General features: G+C 47.2%; 1 protein-coding gene across 3 annotated transcripts in view; it reads left to right on the top strand.

Annotated features, from left to right (window-relative positions):
* The first annotated feature begins 227 nt into the window (after positions 1-227).
* The window catches only part of Mpzl1 (myelin protein zero like 1), a 42686-nt gene continuing 27714 nt past the window's right edge, over positions 228-15199 (top strand). For 2 of the 3 annotated variants that reach the window (XM_050158375.1, XM_050158374.1), the window contains exon 1: positions 229-458. In XM_050158375.1, coding sequence (XP_050014332.1) covers positions 368-458 — 91 coding nt within the window. In that variant the 5' untranslated portion in view covers positions 229-367. Of the gene's footprint in view, positions 459-15199 lie in introns of all 3 variants that reach the window. The other variant, XM_050158376.1, reaches the window with a different exon arrangement.

The following is a 15199-nucleotide window of genomic DNA, read 5'->3' as shown; positions in this document are numbered from 1 at the left end:
AGGGTCAGCCACGCAAGCAGGATCAACGTCGGGCGGCTGTAGAGGCGCAGTACGAGGGTACGCCGCACGGACACACCAAGGGTGGGACCCGGGGGGCGGGGCCTTGCTCGAGGAGGGGCTGGCGGGCTCTCCAGTTGTCCAATGGTTCCCTTCACGGGTTGTCCGGAAGACCAATGAGCGGGCAGCGGGGCGGGCACAGGGGCTGGGGCTGGGCGGTGGGCTGGCGGGTGACCACTGGGGGCCGGGAGCGGGGAGCAGTGGCGTGGAGCTGTCCTCGCGCTCGCACCCGGAATCCGGAGCTGCGGGGTTTGAGACCGGCGAGCCGACCGCTGCGGGGACCCGGGCCGAACGGAGCGGCGGGAGCAGGATGGCAGAGACCGTCGGAGCCGTGGCTCTGATTGTAGCCCCGGCCCGCCGGCGCTGCCTGTGGTCGGTGCTGGCCGCGATGCTCGGGCTGTGTGAGTGCTGCGGGGCCGGGCCGGGCCGGGGCCGGGAGGGGGGCTCCGCGGCCGTGCGCGCGCTCGGGGCGCCGCGGAGGGGAGGGGGCGCGGTCTGCGCGCTCCGGGGCTCGGGCATGCCGCCCGGGAAGCGCGGCCGGGAGGCGAGCAACCTCTTTCTTTGGATCCCTGAACGTGGAGGAGGAGGGGGCTCCCTTGTCTTGCAGCTTCCCGGGGTGTAGTCCCGGGAGCTTACTTACGGCCGGTCCCCTGCCGTCACCTCCTGGTGATTCTGGGTCTCCCGAGGCCTCCTGGGAATCCGACTCAGGAATTAGGATTCTCCACCTTTGGGAGATGGCGGAAGGTTGTAGGACTTTTCATCTATGGGGCCTTTGTTGGTTTATTTCCTTGTTTAAGCCAGTGGTTTTCTTTTACCTGGGTAAGATTCATTCTTAAGCTTCCGTGGTAGAAAAAAACCCCTGAGAATCCCATTTGTCTCACCTCTGGGGTCTGCAAATCCCAGAGAAGAAATTTATGTTAGTTCTGAAGTAGAATGCAAAGGCTTAAAAGAATTTAGTTGAATTCGTGTTAATGCCAAACATGAATTCGTATTAGTGCCAAACATTGGCACCATAATTAGACAAGACGTAGAACATTTACAAAGCATACTTTTACTTTGATTTAAATACCCCCCCTCCCGGCCCCTTACCAAATAACCAGACTCAAGTTTTTGATAAAGGGCTCCGGCTCCGTTTATGTGGATTGGATGAGCAGTTTTATGGGGCGTCTGAAGTAGTGTCTGCCTCAGGACTTTGTGTGTGTGTATGTGTTGTTCAAAGCAAAGTACTTGTTTCTGTCTCAGAATTCGGTTAAGTAGTGATTACAGAGAGCCAACTGCTAAGAAAACACGGGGGGGGGGTCCCCCGATTTCTTTTGTTGTGCAAAATGTAACTTGTTCTATGTCCATTACTCAGTTTCTTTCGTGTAAGAGTTCCGAATGTAATAAGTCGTCTCTGGAACCAGAGATATAGGTGAGAGTCTGTTGGATTACCAACTTTCATTTAAACTAGTTGTTAATAGTGTAGATGTGAAAACAAAGGTTCACTTTCTGGGTTAGATGGGTTAGATGGGGATCTCTTCTGTGTTTTCCTGTTTTTCCTAAAGAAAAAGTGGGTTTTTCTTTTTGCTTTTTTTTTTTTTTTGCGGGGGGGGGGGTTGTGTTTAAGCAAAGAGCCCAGAATAGACCGTAACTCCATTTATCAGAACTCCTGTGGGCTGAATTGTGTGGTGTCAGACATTGCGGTTGAGGGCAGGGCAGTCAGAGTGGTCTTTGGGGTGTTAAAAGCAGAAGCAGAGACATCGATGTTATGACTGATACCCGTCTTTTTTTTTAGAAGCCAGTTATGGTGGTTTACACCTTAAAATCCCAGCACTTGAGGGGCAGGAGACAGGAGGATTGCCATGAATTTGAGGCCAGTCTGGGCTGATTTGAGGGTACTACTCATTAGGGTTCATCTTTTACAAAAAGTTCTTTTGAGATAACACCTCCTGTTATTCAGGCTGGCCTTGAACTTGGTATCTTCCTGCCGCTACCTCCTGGGGCTCCTGGGGTCTGCAGGACAGAGACCAATACTTTCACGTGTCCTGGACTGACCTCCAGCTCCAGGGCTCAAGCTGTCCTGCCTCAGCCTCCAGGCACCTGGGACTACAGGAGCAGCCTCACGTTCATCCGGAACAGCTTCTCAAATTCTGTCCAGTTACTTCATCCGGAGCAGCTTCTCAAATTCTGTCCAGTTACTTAGGAAATATTTTCTAAGCACTTGTTAGGCAGTAAGTACCTAAAACTCTCACAGAACGTGAGGTCACAGTTTTGTTTTTTATTTGTTTGTGTTTCAAGACAGGGTTTCTCTGTAGCTTTGGAGCCTATCCTGGAACTAGCTGTTGTAGACGAGGCTGGACTCGAACTCACAGAAATCCGCCTGCCTTTGCCTCCCGAGTGCTGAGATTAAAGGCATGCTCCACCACTGCCGGGCTAAGAGGTCATAGTCTTTACCTAAGATGCCAGATTATTAAGAAGTAAAAACAGTCAAATCAATTAAAGACAAAAAAAAAAAAAAGTTGAAAGTGGAGATTTATTCAATGCGGCCACTTTGGAAAGACCAGAGATTCAGTGACCAGTGGAGTTGCCAGCCCAGCCAGCCCACCCTCAGGGTCCTGAAAGTTTAAAGTTTTAATAGAGGGCTAGAGGTATATATGCTAGTCTAAGTGGCCAGGTCAAGATATGGGTTCACCCACTATAGACCCATCATTATCCGGGCTTCCCTCGCTCCAGCAAGGTGGTCCAACAACTTGTTAGTGTTGCAAGGTGCTGACGGTAACATTTTAGTAACATTTTAGCTACGGAGATACAGCCTGGAGACTTGATTGGGTTCTTTTCCTGGACTGAAGCTTGCAGAGGCCTGCCATTGAATAAGTAGATTAAACTCTACAGATAACCAGTGTTGTCTCCTGGGGTCATATTTCTTGCATCAAAACTCCCAGCCCCAGTCCCTTTCCTCCTTCCTTTTTCCCCTCCGCGGTCACATCCTTGCTATATGCCTACACATTTAGGCTAATGTTAGAAGGAAAGAACCCGGCCTGAGAAGTTAGAGTACGTTAAACACGCACACGTGCACAGCCAGGACTCTTGCCTGCTGGGAGCACGGGTCACGGGGTGAGATGTTTACGAACCTACTGACCCCGTTATGCGCTCATCCGCGTTGGTCCGGTTTGTGTTCTTTCCGCTGTTTACAGCTGAAAATTATCTTTTCCATGTTTATTCTTGGCTTTCCCACTAATGATGATATAAATCCCCACGGAGGCTGAAGTAGAAGAAGGTCGGAAAGCCCAATTACTAGATGCTGACGATTTACTGATTTCCTTGGAGCGCTGCTTGTCCTACCTATTGCCAAAAGTGACTTCACTTGCTACCTGAAACAAAAGGACCTGGAGGGATAGCTGAAACAAGGGGTTGTTGCCCTTAGCATCCCACTAACTGCCGGTGTGCTTCTGTAAAATCCTGCTCGATTGCCCACCCCACCTGTGGTTGTAGAGTATTAAATGAGAAGACGAACTGGACCTGGGGTTGGAGGCCTTTCAGGAACTATCCTGGCTTCAGTCCACAGTGACGGCTCCTCGCTTCCACCCTCACTGGTGTTGTGTGCCTATTGCAGAAGGATTCCCGCAGCAAGGCCTAGGACAGTGCCCGGACCACTTGGGCAGTGTCCCAGGGATTCAGTACTGTCGGGTGCATTCATTGGCTAGCACACTGGCTTGACTTATTTCGCAAGTTGAAGTTTGTTACCCAAAAGGTTGAAGTAAAGGAACTTTTGAATTTTAATCTTTTGTTTAATTCGTTTACATATATTTGTTTGAGACAGGGTCTCACCCTGTATATAGCCCAGGCCGACTTCAGACTCACAGTGTAGCTCGGCCTGGCCTTGAACTCACAGTTATCCTCCTGTGTTGGCCTTTTCTGAGTGTTGGATTACTTGTATGAGCCAGCACTTTTGACTTGAGTTTTAAAGTCACAGTTAAAGCTTTCTAAGGTTGTAAAGTATGTAAATAATGTACCTTAAACAAAATGTTGAAATTGGGGTCTAAAATTCTGTGTATCAGGTACTTCTTGCCTATAAAAAAAACACAAACTGACCACTGACACTCTGGCAAGCCCCAGGGGAGTACAGAGTCCTCATGCGGTCACTTCTTCCAATCTACCTTTCTGTAGTCATCTGTTGGCCCCTCACACGGTGACCCCTCACCTATAGGAGTCCCTGCTCCCCTCAGGCTGTTTCCTCCTACTCTGGCCTCCTCTCTTCCCCTTCTTATGTCTCTGACTGTCACCATTACCAGAAAACACCCCATCTTCAGAATGTCACCCCGCTCTTCAGTGCCCTCTCCCAAGCCCACCGCAAGTTGCTGGAGCTCATCAAGACTGTGGTCTTGCTCCCCACCACCGTGCCCCCCCCCCCTCGGTGTCTTAGTCACTTCCTGGCTGCTGCTCCCCTCTCCAGCCATCCGCAGCCCATTGTTGGAATCGTTTCCTGGCAAACACTCTTCCCTTTCCAGCACTCTGGCCCTTCCTTGTGTGCACCTGGCAGCCCCTCAAGTCTGCAAGAACTCCACCGCTGCCTTGAGTCTGCTCTTGCGTCGGCTGCTGTATCAGAGCCCCCCTTCCAGCTCTTTCTTCCTGTTTTACAGTACAGGCGTGCTGTAGAATTCGTCTTGTTAAGAAGCCTGACGTTGCCTTCATAGTGTCTGTGCTCCATGTAATAATGACCGAGTCTTGTCACCTGGAAGTTTTGGAATTTGACGTTTACATTGAGAGTCTTTTATTCCCCCTAGCTTTCTTTCTCTTCCTACGCTTCTCTTCAGTCCCGGGTTTCGGGTGCTTTGTTTCCAGTCTTTCCCTCTGGTCTGTGTTCTCTCCAGCAAATGCCAGGGGGAAACCAAGATAGACAGCATCAGAGCTTTCTGGTCGTGGAGGCTCACCCATGAATTCCCTCCTGATGAATGGAGCGCCCACAAGCACGCATGCTGAGAAGGGGGGCTGGACAGTCTCAACTCCTGCTGGCAGAGACTGCTGCACAGGGCTGCCCTGCGAACCTTGACCTGTTTATGGCACTGTCTGGGCGCACAGGCATGTAGCTAGGGCAGTGGTTCTCAACCTTCTAATTACTGCTGCGACCATTTAATACAGTTCCTCATGTCCCCCCCCCACCATAAAATTATTTTTGTTGCTACTTCATAGCTATAATTTCCCTACTGTTATGAATTGTAATGTAAATATCTGATATGCAGGATATCTGATATGTGACCCCTGTGAAAGGCTGTTGGGGTCGCAACCCACAGGTTGAGAACCACTGAACTGGGGATGGGGTTGCCCAAGGCCCAAACTCACAAAAGCCCCAGGAAAGGCTAAGGATGCCTAGGTCCTGTCAGTGCTTAGAGACAATTTGGGCAGAGAAGTAATGCACATAAAATAAGTGGGACCAAGATTTTACACTTGTTACTAATTATGGTAATTCTTCAGAGAAAAGAGACGCTAAAGGCCTTTTATGAAGGTAGAGTACAAAGAAGTGAGTTCCAGCCTAACGTTTCAGTGCGTGTGCGTCACAAATGTTCTGTGTCCTCCTCCCCTGCTACCGTCTCTTGATGAGTGATTCCTTAGGGTATAAGTGCTGTCCAGTGGGGACGGACTAAGTGCCCTGATGTGCAGGACTAGAATGGCAGATGGTTTTTTTCTTAAACTTTGGAATGTCTGCATCAGCATATTCTTACTGAGATGTCTTAGATGGGACCAAGTCTGTGATGCAAATTCATTTGTTTAATAGACAACATTTATAAGAAACTTGAAGGTGATTTATACAATATTTTTAATATAGCCATGTTTTGGTATTTATTTATTTTTACTTATTTTGGTTTTGTGAAATAGGATCTTTGCTGTGTCTCTCTGGCTGACCTTGAATTCACTGTGCAAAATTTGGTTTAGGAATTGATGACTTCACATTGCTTCAGGAGGGTGGGAAACAGTTCATAACTCTTTGGAGAGCAGGGCTGACACAAGAGTAGGGAAAGCAGCTGGCTCGCCTGAGAGCACCTTTGCGTGTGTGTGTGTGTGTGTGTGTGTGTGTGTGTGTGCGCGCGTGCAGGTATAAGCCAGAGGTCAACCTTGGGTATCATTCTACCTTGGTTGTGTTTATTTAATTTCAAAAATACTTATTTTATTCATGTATTTTTCCTGCATGTATGCAAATGTGCCATGCCTATACAGTATTTGAGGGTGTCAGATTTCCTGTAACTGGAGATACAGACTGTTGTAAGACTCCACATGGGTGCTGGGAACTGAACCCTGGTCCTCTGCAAGAGCAGTCAGTGCTCTTCACCCCTGAGCATCCTTCTAGCTACACACACACATACACACACACCTTCCTTATTCTTTCTTATGATGCTATGATACCCTCTTAGCCAAAACTTACTTAAACATTTTCTTTGAGAATTCATATGAGCATATGGTTTTGAAAATTATTTTTAAAATGCCAGTGTGACTTAGAAAGTTTCATGTTCGCTTTCTCAAAGGGTCTTGATCTATCTCTACTGGTAACATGAGTCTTCTGTAAGAGGCTATTTGACTGTTTCGTACACTGGTCAAACAGGCATGGTGTCACACTTGGTGATTTGGCAGAGTTGGTTGTTCTGGGCACTTGAGAGGTCCCTGGTGAGTGCTCATTGTTGGGGAGAATGACCCTGAGGAATTGAAGTTTTTATCCCATTGGACAGGTATAGTGAGTCAGGAAGCAAAAGATACAGTTATCTGAAAGTGACCGGGAAAGTCTTGGATGAATGAGATGCCCTGAAGTGTCTGTTACATAATTAACAGTATGTGTTCTTTTCCCCTTGGTTGTGTTGATGTGTGTGTGTGTGTGTGTAACTCACAAAGAGCAGTAAGCTTTGCTTTGACCAATACAGCTGGCCAGTAGGTGGTAAAATGTCCAGAGATTCTGAGACACTGTGGATGTGGGTTTCTCTGGTAAGCGAGGATGAACTCACGTGGAAATCCTGAGCATACACAGCACACTTTCTGCTCATCGTCAGTGACTGCTCCGGCCACTGTGTAGCAATCAGCAAAGCCCACAGGAAGCTCAGACTCATTTGACAAAGTCCATTTCTTTGAGTTACTAAGATTTTAAAATTTTGGTGTGTGTGTGTAAGAGCACAACCTCCAGGAGCCTTCACGTTCCTGTGGGTCCCAGGGGTGGAAGTGTCTTTACCCGTCACCCGTTCTCATGTCCTTTTACTTGTAACTTAGCTCTCCTGCACGAGGACAGGTTTATTGTATGCGTTGGTAAAGTGAGCATGGAGTCAGGAAGAAAGTAACCTTGGGATTATTATTATTATTCACATCCTGATTTTGCTCAGTATGGCCTGGATACCTTCAATAAGTCACCCTCCTGGCCTCGAGTATTTTCATCTGTAAAATGAACCTGAGCCAGACAGTCTTGAGGCCTGTAATACACGGGAACCCTTAATTAGGAGGTAGTGTAGGGCTGCTGCGGCTGGCAGCTGCCCAGGGCAGCTAACCTGGTCTGAATGCAAGTGTAAGGACTCACGAGCACACGAGGAAGTTATGTCTCGAACCTGGGCTCGGGGCCCCAGCGGCATCCCTGAATTATAGTAGTTCACATGTCTGCACGAGTGGGTAAAATGCCGTATTGTTCTTCCCTCTCATATTGATTTTGTTGTAAGTTCAGACCTAAGGAACGGTTGCGGAAGAATGCAGGGAATCCCGTCTGCCTTCACCAGATTGTTTTCATCTCTCTCCTCTCCCTCCTTGCTCAGCATCAGCAGTGATGCTTCCTGCCCCCCAAGTACTTCACTGCACACTGGAAAGACACTTTCTCGTATAATCGCACTGTCATCATCAAAGTCAGGAGCTGAGTATTGGAGTTGTGTTAGTATCCAGTATGTGGCTTTAATTTGCCGGTTGTCTTAAGATCATCCGTTTAACATGGCAACCCCTGTCTCTACTCACCTATAGTCTGGAGCACCCCCACCCCCCGCCTTTTAAACATTCACACCAATATCTTTAAATATAAACAGCAGAGCGGATGGTATTGTAGATCGTCACTGTAGAACAACACTGCCAGCTCAGGCCACCAGGACACACTGGCCTGTCTCTCCGTCTCTGGTGCTGTGGTGCTCCATAGTAGTAACCATCTTTTCGTGCTTTGTAAGGAACTCTCTTATGAGGGATATTTTGGAACTAAGGAAATGTTTGGTAAGATTATCATCAAAGTGGTTTGTGGTATTTGAAAATACAGCTTCAAGAGCTTATGTCAGGTATTTGATAAGTATATAAGATTCATTTCTTCGCCCCTTTTTGGAGACAGGGTTTCACTGTGTAGGAAATGTACTGTGCAGATCAGGCTTGCCTTGAAATACAGAGACTGGGCTGTCTCTGCCTCCTGAGTGCTCTAGAATTTATTATTAGTTATTTAAAGTAGGTATGTGTTCTTTTTTTTTTTTTCTAAAAAATATCCCTTTGTGCTACAGAGATGGTTCAGCTGTTAAGAGCCTGTTTTATTGACATTTTTATTCTGATAAAGCTGTGCACAACAGGAAGGGGGACACACATCCCTCTTGTGTTTTATTTCCTGTCCAAGTGTGAGCATTTGCACCTGAACACTTTCTGGCTGTGGTAAATTGATGCCGGACACACTCACCAGATTTTTGTAGGAGCCAGGGAGCGCCTGATTCAAGCACTCTCTTTATTTTAGTTGAAAATGAGTACTTATGCATTTTGTTAACCATAACATCATTGTAGAGGAATCTTAAAAGAGCACCCGTTAACCTATCTGTCCTTGTTGTGTTTTTTGATTGGTTGTGTTTGTTTTGTTCAGTGTGCTTTCTTAGTGCTAGTAAGGATTAATCCGAGGGTCCTGTGCATGCCAAGCAAGTGTTCTACCACTGAGTGCATCCCCACTCATTTTAAATTATGGGTGTTTATTTATTTATTTATTTATTTATTTATTTTTTTGATAGTCTCAATGTGTAGCCGAGACTAGACTGGTCCTCACTGTGTTGCACATTCTGGCCTTAAACTTGTGGTCCTTGCTGCGACCTGAGTGTTGAGATTTCTGCCATGTCTGGCTCCATCAATCCCTTTGAAATGTATCTGGAAGTATGCTGGGTACTGGGACATAAAGACTGCCAAGAAGTTGTCCAGGGAGCTGGGAAGATGGCTCAGCAACTCAGAGCTCTGTCTGCTTTTTCAGAGGACCTGAGTTTGGTTCCCAACACCTACATTGGGTGACTCACAACCTCCTGTAACTCGAGCCCCAAGAAATCCAACACTGTCTTCTGGCCTTCATGGGTACCTGCATACACGTGGTATCCATATACCATACATACAGATACACACACAGATAAAAATAAGTCTTTAGTTGGGTATGGTGTCACATACTTTAATTCCAGCATGCTGGAGGCAGAGGCAAGCAGATTTCTGTGAGTTTGAGGCCAGCGTAGTCTACAGAAAGTGTTTGTTTTTCTCTGGAATGTGGAAGTGTCAGTGGATTGCAACCATAGGATACTGAGTGAGTGGCAGGGTAGAACTGATCAAATCAGAGACATCTCTCCCAGTCTTGTCCAATGGAGCCGTGAAAGGCCAGGCTTTCACAGACTGGCCTGGTTCTGGGCTGAGCAGAAAATAAGCATCCTGTGTGCAGAGGACTGAGTACTTCTGTGGGTGGGCGGGGGAGTGGGGTGGGGGAGACCACCACCAGCAGGCATGGCGCCTCTCAGGTGGGAGGAAGGGAGGGAGGCCTGGTTTTGAAAAGCCTGAGGGGTCGTGTTGGAGATTGTGGGTTTGGTGAAGCCAAGACGGCACTTTAAAATCAGAAACTAGCACAGGCAAAATTGCTTTCAAATCGAATTCACTGAGAACCTGCCCAAGGATATCAGTAACAGACGCAGCTCCCTGCTGCCTGGAGCTCTGAAAAGGATGAAGTGCTTCTCCCACCATTTAGCTCGCTTTCCTGTGTGTTCAGGATGCTCTTTGTTCCACTCTCGTCTGCTGTGCCAACACACAGGTGGAAACTTTAAGTTCTCAAAACCTAGCAGAGCAGTAGTGGTTTCAAGCCCTCTATAGAATCTGTAGATATTCTGGCCACTGTGCTGTAGAATAAATGCTGCTTCGTGTTTCATTTCTTCCTAATGTACATTTCTAACCATTAAGATCATGACAGCTTGCACACTTTTAGAGATGTGTGTGTGTGTGTAATGTGGGGACTTTGTTAACCAGATTTTGTTACCATTTTTTTTGTTGTGTGCACATTTTAAAAGTATTTTAAAGAAGACAATAGAACATTGCCTTAGTCTTTTGAAAAGTTCAGGTTCATAACATATATTTTACTAGTAAACTTTGCTATGTCTGAACTTAGTCAGATGCCAGCGAAGCTGGGCTCGTCTGCCGCAGGCCTGGTCCTGACTGCCTCTTCTGTATGCCAGAGAGGGGTCTTAGGCTCTCGAGGGCATGTCAAGGTTTGAATGCCTGGGCATTCATCACAATGTCAGAGTGTCTGAGGGTAGAGGGTGAGACCCATGTATGCGTATTTTGTTTGTACTCTTTTCCTAGTTTGAGACTGGGTTGTACGTCGCCCATACAACTTAGCCTTGAACTGCCTGAGTAGACAGTTACTTAATGTAACTTAAATGCTCCACGTCATCTCTGTCTCCCACGAGCTGGGATCATAGCATTGCCATCACACCCGGCATGCCTTGCTTTTAAAAGCAAAATGTACGTGTCTGTTTGTGTGTTTATACCACATGTGTACAGAAGTCTGAGGAGGCCAGAAGAAGACATTAGATCCCCTGGAGCTGGAGTTATAAGAGCTGCCTGACTTAGGTACTTGGGACCAGATTCAGGTCCTCTGAAAGAGTAGCAAACACTCTTAACCACGAGCTGGCTCTCTAGCCCCAAGTGCTTTTAAGTGAACTTTAGGTTTTTTAAGTTATTTGGGTTGCACAGCAAAATTAAGAGGAAGATGCAGCTGCTTCAGGCCCCCCCCCCCCCGGTGTAATCTCCCGTGTCAGGTCCTCCACCATAGTGGTCCGTGTGAGAAGGCTGTGGAATGTGTGCTGGGATGTCATTTCCACCAAAAGACTCGCACAGTGGGTCTCAACCTTCTAATGCTGCGACACTTTGATCCAGTTCCTCCTGCTGTGCTGACTCTCAACCATAAAATTATTTTCATCACTACGTCAAAACTGTACTTTTGCTACTGTTAGGAATCACAGTGTAACTATTTGTGTTTTCTGATGGTCTCAGGTGACTCCTGTGGAAGGGTTCTTCCAGCCCGTGGGGGTCACGACCCACAGGTTGAGAGCCACTGAACAGGTGTTTGCAGTAATGTTCACTTCTAGTGTGCCAAGCAGTAGACCCGTTGTTATGAGCATGTATACAGTAGTTCCAGAGTTTTCCAGTAGTCTAGGGGGAGCATCACTAACTTTTATTAATTCATTCATTCATTCGCTTTTTGGGGGACACTCTTCTTGCCGTTGACCATGAGCGAGGTCTCTAGTCATTGCAGTGATGTTTTCTGGTGTGGGCTAGATTTGTTTCCCACATCTACTGACATACTGTAAATCTCCTAAGATCAAGAGTTCACACAGATTTAAAGACACAGTGATCTTTTGTCTAAAGGGAAATTTTAGGATACATTTCTGCACTTGGGAAGGATGAAGCATTGGTTATGCTTTCAACATGAGGTGCTATGTCATAACCTGAAGTAAAATTATCTGATTCACACAAAGTACCTTATTTTCATCTGCTTGTCAAGAACCGAGGGCATGTTTGGATCCTACATGCGTGTGCTCCAGGGCAGGCCAAGGGCAGAGGTGGCATTTGCGTTGCCTGTTGGGTTGCATTGAGCTTTCGGTCTCTAGAGAAACCCACCGTGGAACACCCCCATATTACTCCTTGGGAATCCAGGGGTGGGGACTGGGGCCTTCCCCATGCTCTGTAGATGTTTGTCTGTCTCAACAAGGCCTGTCAGTTCCAGGATGGGCTTGTAAGAATGAATGGTTGCTTGGGGGAAAAAAAAAAGCAGTCAGTCACAGGAGACGGAGACGGACAGAGAGGCAAAGAAGCAAGTCCAGGCTTTATAGTCAAGTGATTCGCACAGTGACTGGCCTGATTCAGGACCTTCTGAATGTTTCTCGCTTCAGCAACAGAACAATCTTTGTTGGTCCCAAAAAAGTTCAGGATAGAGATGTGGCCAGCTGGACAGGGATGGGAGTGGCAGGGACAGACCCTGAGAGACTGGGGGGTCCTGCCTGTCACTACAAGTACGTGGACGTTTCTCTTAAACCGAGATCTGCAGGTGAATTCCCTTTGCAGGAGACCTGTAGATGCCGCCTCCAAGGTGGGGGCAGCCATTAGACTTTACGCTGATACTCTCCGTAGACGCTTTCTGTGATGGTGTCTTAAATCTTGAATTCATTTCTTGTGAAGCAGTTAGGACTTTCATGATTGAGCTTGGTGTAATGTTTTATTCTTTCATTCTTTCTTTCATTTCACCTTCCCCCAGTGTTCAAACAAAACCTGGACACATTGAGCAGGGACCAGGAATTTGTCAGGTAACAGCAGAGCCCCAGTCCTCAGCTCTTTGATGGCTGTCGACAGCTGTCCTTTCTGCCAAGCATGGCAGGAGAAGGCCAAGGAAAGGACAGGATGTCAAGGGAGCGCCAGGGTGGCGGAAGGAAGCCAGGCCTGAAGCAGAGTCTCAGAGTGCAGAGGAGCGTGTTCCCCACCAATGAAGAGTTCTCTTGATGAGTATTTCGGGTTCACTGAATGGAGGATATTTTTGTAGCCGCCCCTCACTTTCTTTGTGTCATTCAGCTAAGAGAACTCCAAAATAGCATCCCTGACTGAGGGAAGAAAGGAACCCACTTGAGCTGCAGAGTGGCCCCTGGCCACCAACAGCAACCAGGCAGCTCTGCGTCTGTGCACCTACTTAGGCATTCTACACCTTCACTGACACACATGACCAGGGTGGCCCTGTTTCTATCCGGCTGGATTGTGCAGGCACAGTAGGCACTGCTGAATAGTGGTGGCGCACGCCTTTAATCTCAGCACTCTGGAGGCAGAGGCAGGGGCATCTCTGAGTTCATCCTGGTCCACAGAGCTAATTCCAGGACAGGCAGGGCTGCACAAAAATAAACCCTCTCTTGAACAAACAAATAAACAAACAAACAAAAAGACATCTTCCGGGTCCTTACTAATGTCTTTCCCACAGTTTTTAACCTGAAAAATAAAATGTGTGCGAGGAACCGACAGAAAGCACGGCTGACAGGGTAGATATGAAACACCAGGCAGTTCTCTGGTGCCACTGTGTGCCGTGCTCCTGTGCCCCCTCCATGGCCCAGCAGTATCCACTATCCTGAATGATCTTGTTTAGTGTTGTGTTTCGTTCCTTTCTGTTAAAGGGTCACATGAGTGCTCGTTGTAGGAGATGCTATTAGCCCATCCCCATGTACCGACAGAATCAACAAACGGTAGGCCAGAGAACAGTTTCTAAATAAATGGATCGGTTGTGCTCTTACACACAAGAGAACATACTGACGACTTCAAAGTGCTTTGAAAGAAAGAAAAAGAAAGAAAATCAAAATCAAAGCAAACGCCTTCTTTCAATGGCAAGGGAAACCGTAACCGCCTCTTTTGAAATGATTAAGGTTTGAACAAAGCCGAGTGCTGTAGATAGCCGAGGATTGCTTCAACCCAGGGCCGTTTCAGGATCGCTGTCTGCCTGGCCTGGGGGAGAGTCTGTTTATTCACAACTGTGCTGTCTGTCCAGTTTGTTTCCAGCGAGTTTGTAAGTTTGAATTTATTTGGAATGATAAGGTCACCGGGGCATGTGTAGGTGGAAGCCTCCCTGACTTCATATGACTTTAGTAATTCAGACAATTAAAACAGGCCATGTCAGGAAAGGACCTCTCCGACAAACCGTGTTTGGATCTGCTTTCTTCAGGCTGACCGACTGCGAGACCAGACAGCGGAAGCAGATACATTGTTTCTTGGTTGCTTCATACTCCCGTCTTTTCCTTGTGTTCTTTTCTAAGTGTTCTGGCTTCCCCTCGAAAGTGCGAGCACAGCAAGTGTGGCATCCTTTGCTTCTTAGAGCCTTGACCTTGCTCGGATGTTTCTGTCTGCTAGGTGTGTTCTAGGTGTCCTTCTCCTGAATCAATCCCTGTGACCGCTCCTAGATCCATCAGCGAGCGTCCCTTCACCACTGAAAGAGAAGTTTGGGCAAGACCCGAGCTCTGTTTTAGAAGTGCTATTCTCTAGGGCACCATAGCTGAAGGGTTCTTTTGGGGTTATTGTTTGTTTGCTTTCTTGACCTTTAAGCTCTAGCATAACTCAGCAAGGTTTTCTGCTCCTTGTTGAACCAAGGGGGAAAACGGCAACTTCCATGGCTGTGTGTGAGTTTATGGGAGTGTTGTGAGCCTCAGAAGTCAAGTATGGCAATGTTTGATCATCACTTCTTTTTATTCATCCATTTCATTTTTATTTTATTTCTCGGCAGTAGTTTTCCCTGACGTCAACAGGAAAAAACTTTTATTTATTTACTTATTTATTTTTTTAAAAAGTGAGTTTTGGGGCCCAATGTTTAATACATTATGTCCAGGTTCTTTGTTTTGATCCCCCCCCCCTCCAATTGCTGTAATAAATGCTATGACCAGAACAGTCCACTCTGAAGGGAAGTCTGCGCGGGGACTCAAGGCAGGAACTGGAGCAAAAGCCATGGAGGAACTCTGATTACTGGCTTGGTCTCCAGGTTCTAATTCAGCTCCTTCTTTTACCTCCCGGGACCATCTGCCTAACCGTGGGCAGGGCAGGGCCCTCCCACCCCCTCCCACCCCCTCCCACCCCCACATTAATCCTTAGTCAAGAAGATGTCCCACAGACCTGCCTCTAGGCCGACTTGGTGAAGGCGGTTCCTCAACTGAGGCTTGTTCCGAGATGACTCCAGTTTATGTATAGTTTACAGAAAACTAACCAACACACAGTGCAACAGTCATTTTCCTTCCCTTATTTTTTTTCACTCTTATGTTTTTAATTTTAGTTTTATTTACGTGTGTGTGTGTGTATGCGCGCGCACACACAGAATGGAAGTTGGAGTAGAATAGTGTGTGTGCCATAGCATGCAGTGGGGGTCAGAGGACAG

This window comes from Alexandromys fortis, unplaced genomic scaffold (genome assembly GCF_014885135.2).
Source record: "Alexandromys fortis isolate MF-2015 unplaced genomic scaffold, M_Fortis_MF-2015_v1.1 scaffold_97, whole genome shotgun sequence".
NCBI lineage: Eukaryota > Metazoa > Chordata > Mammalia > Rodentia > Cricetidae > Alexandromys > Alexandromys fortis.
Note: the sequence above shows the minus strand (reverse complement) of the source record. Positions and strands in the feature narration are given on the sequence as shown.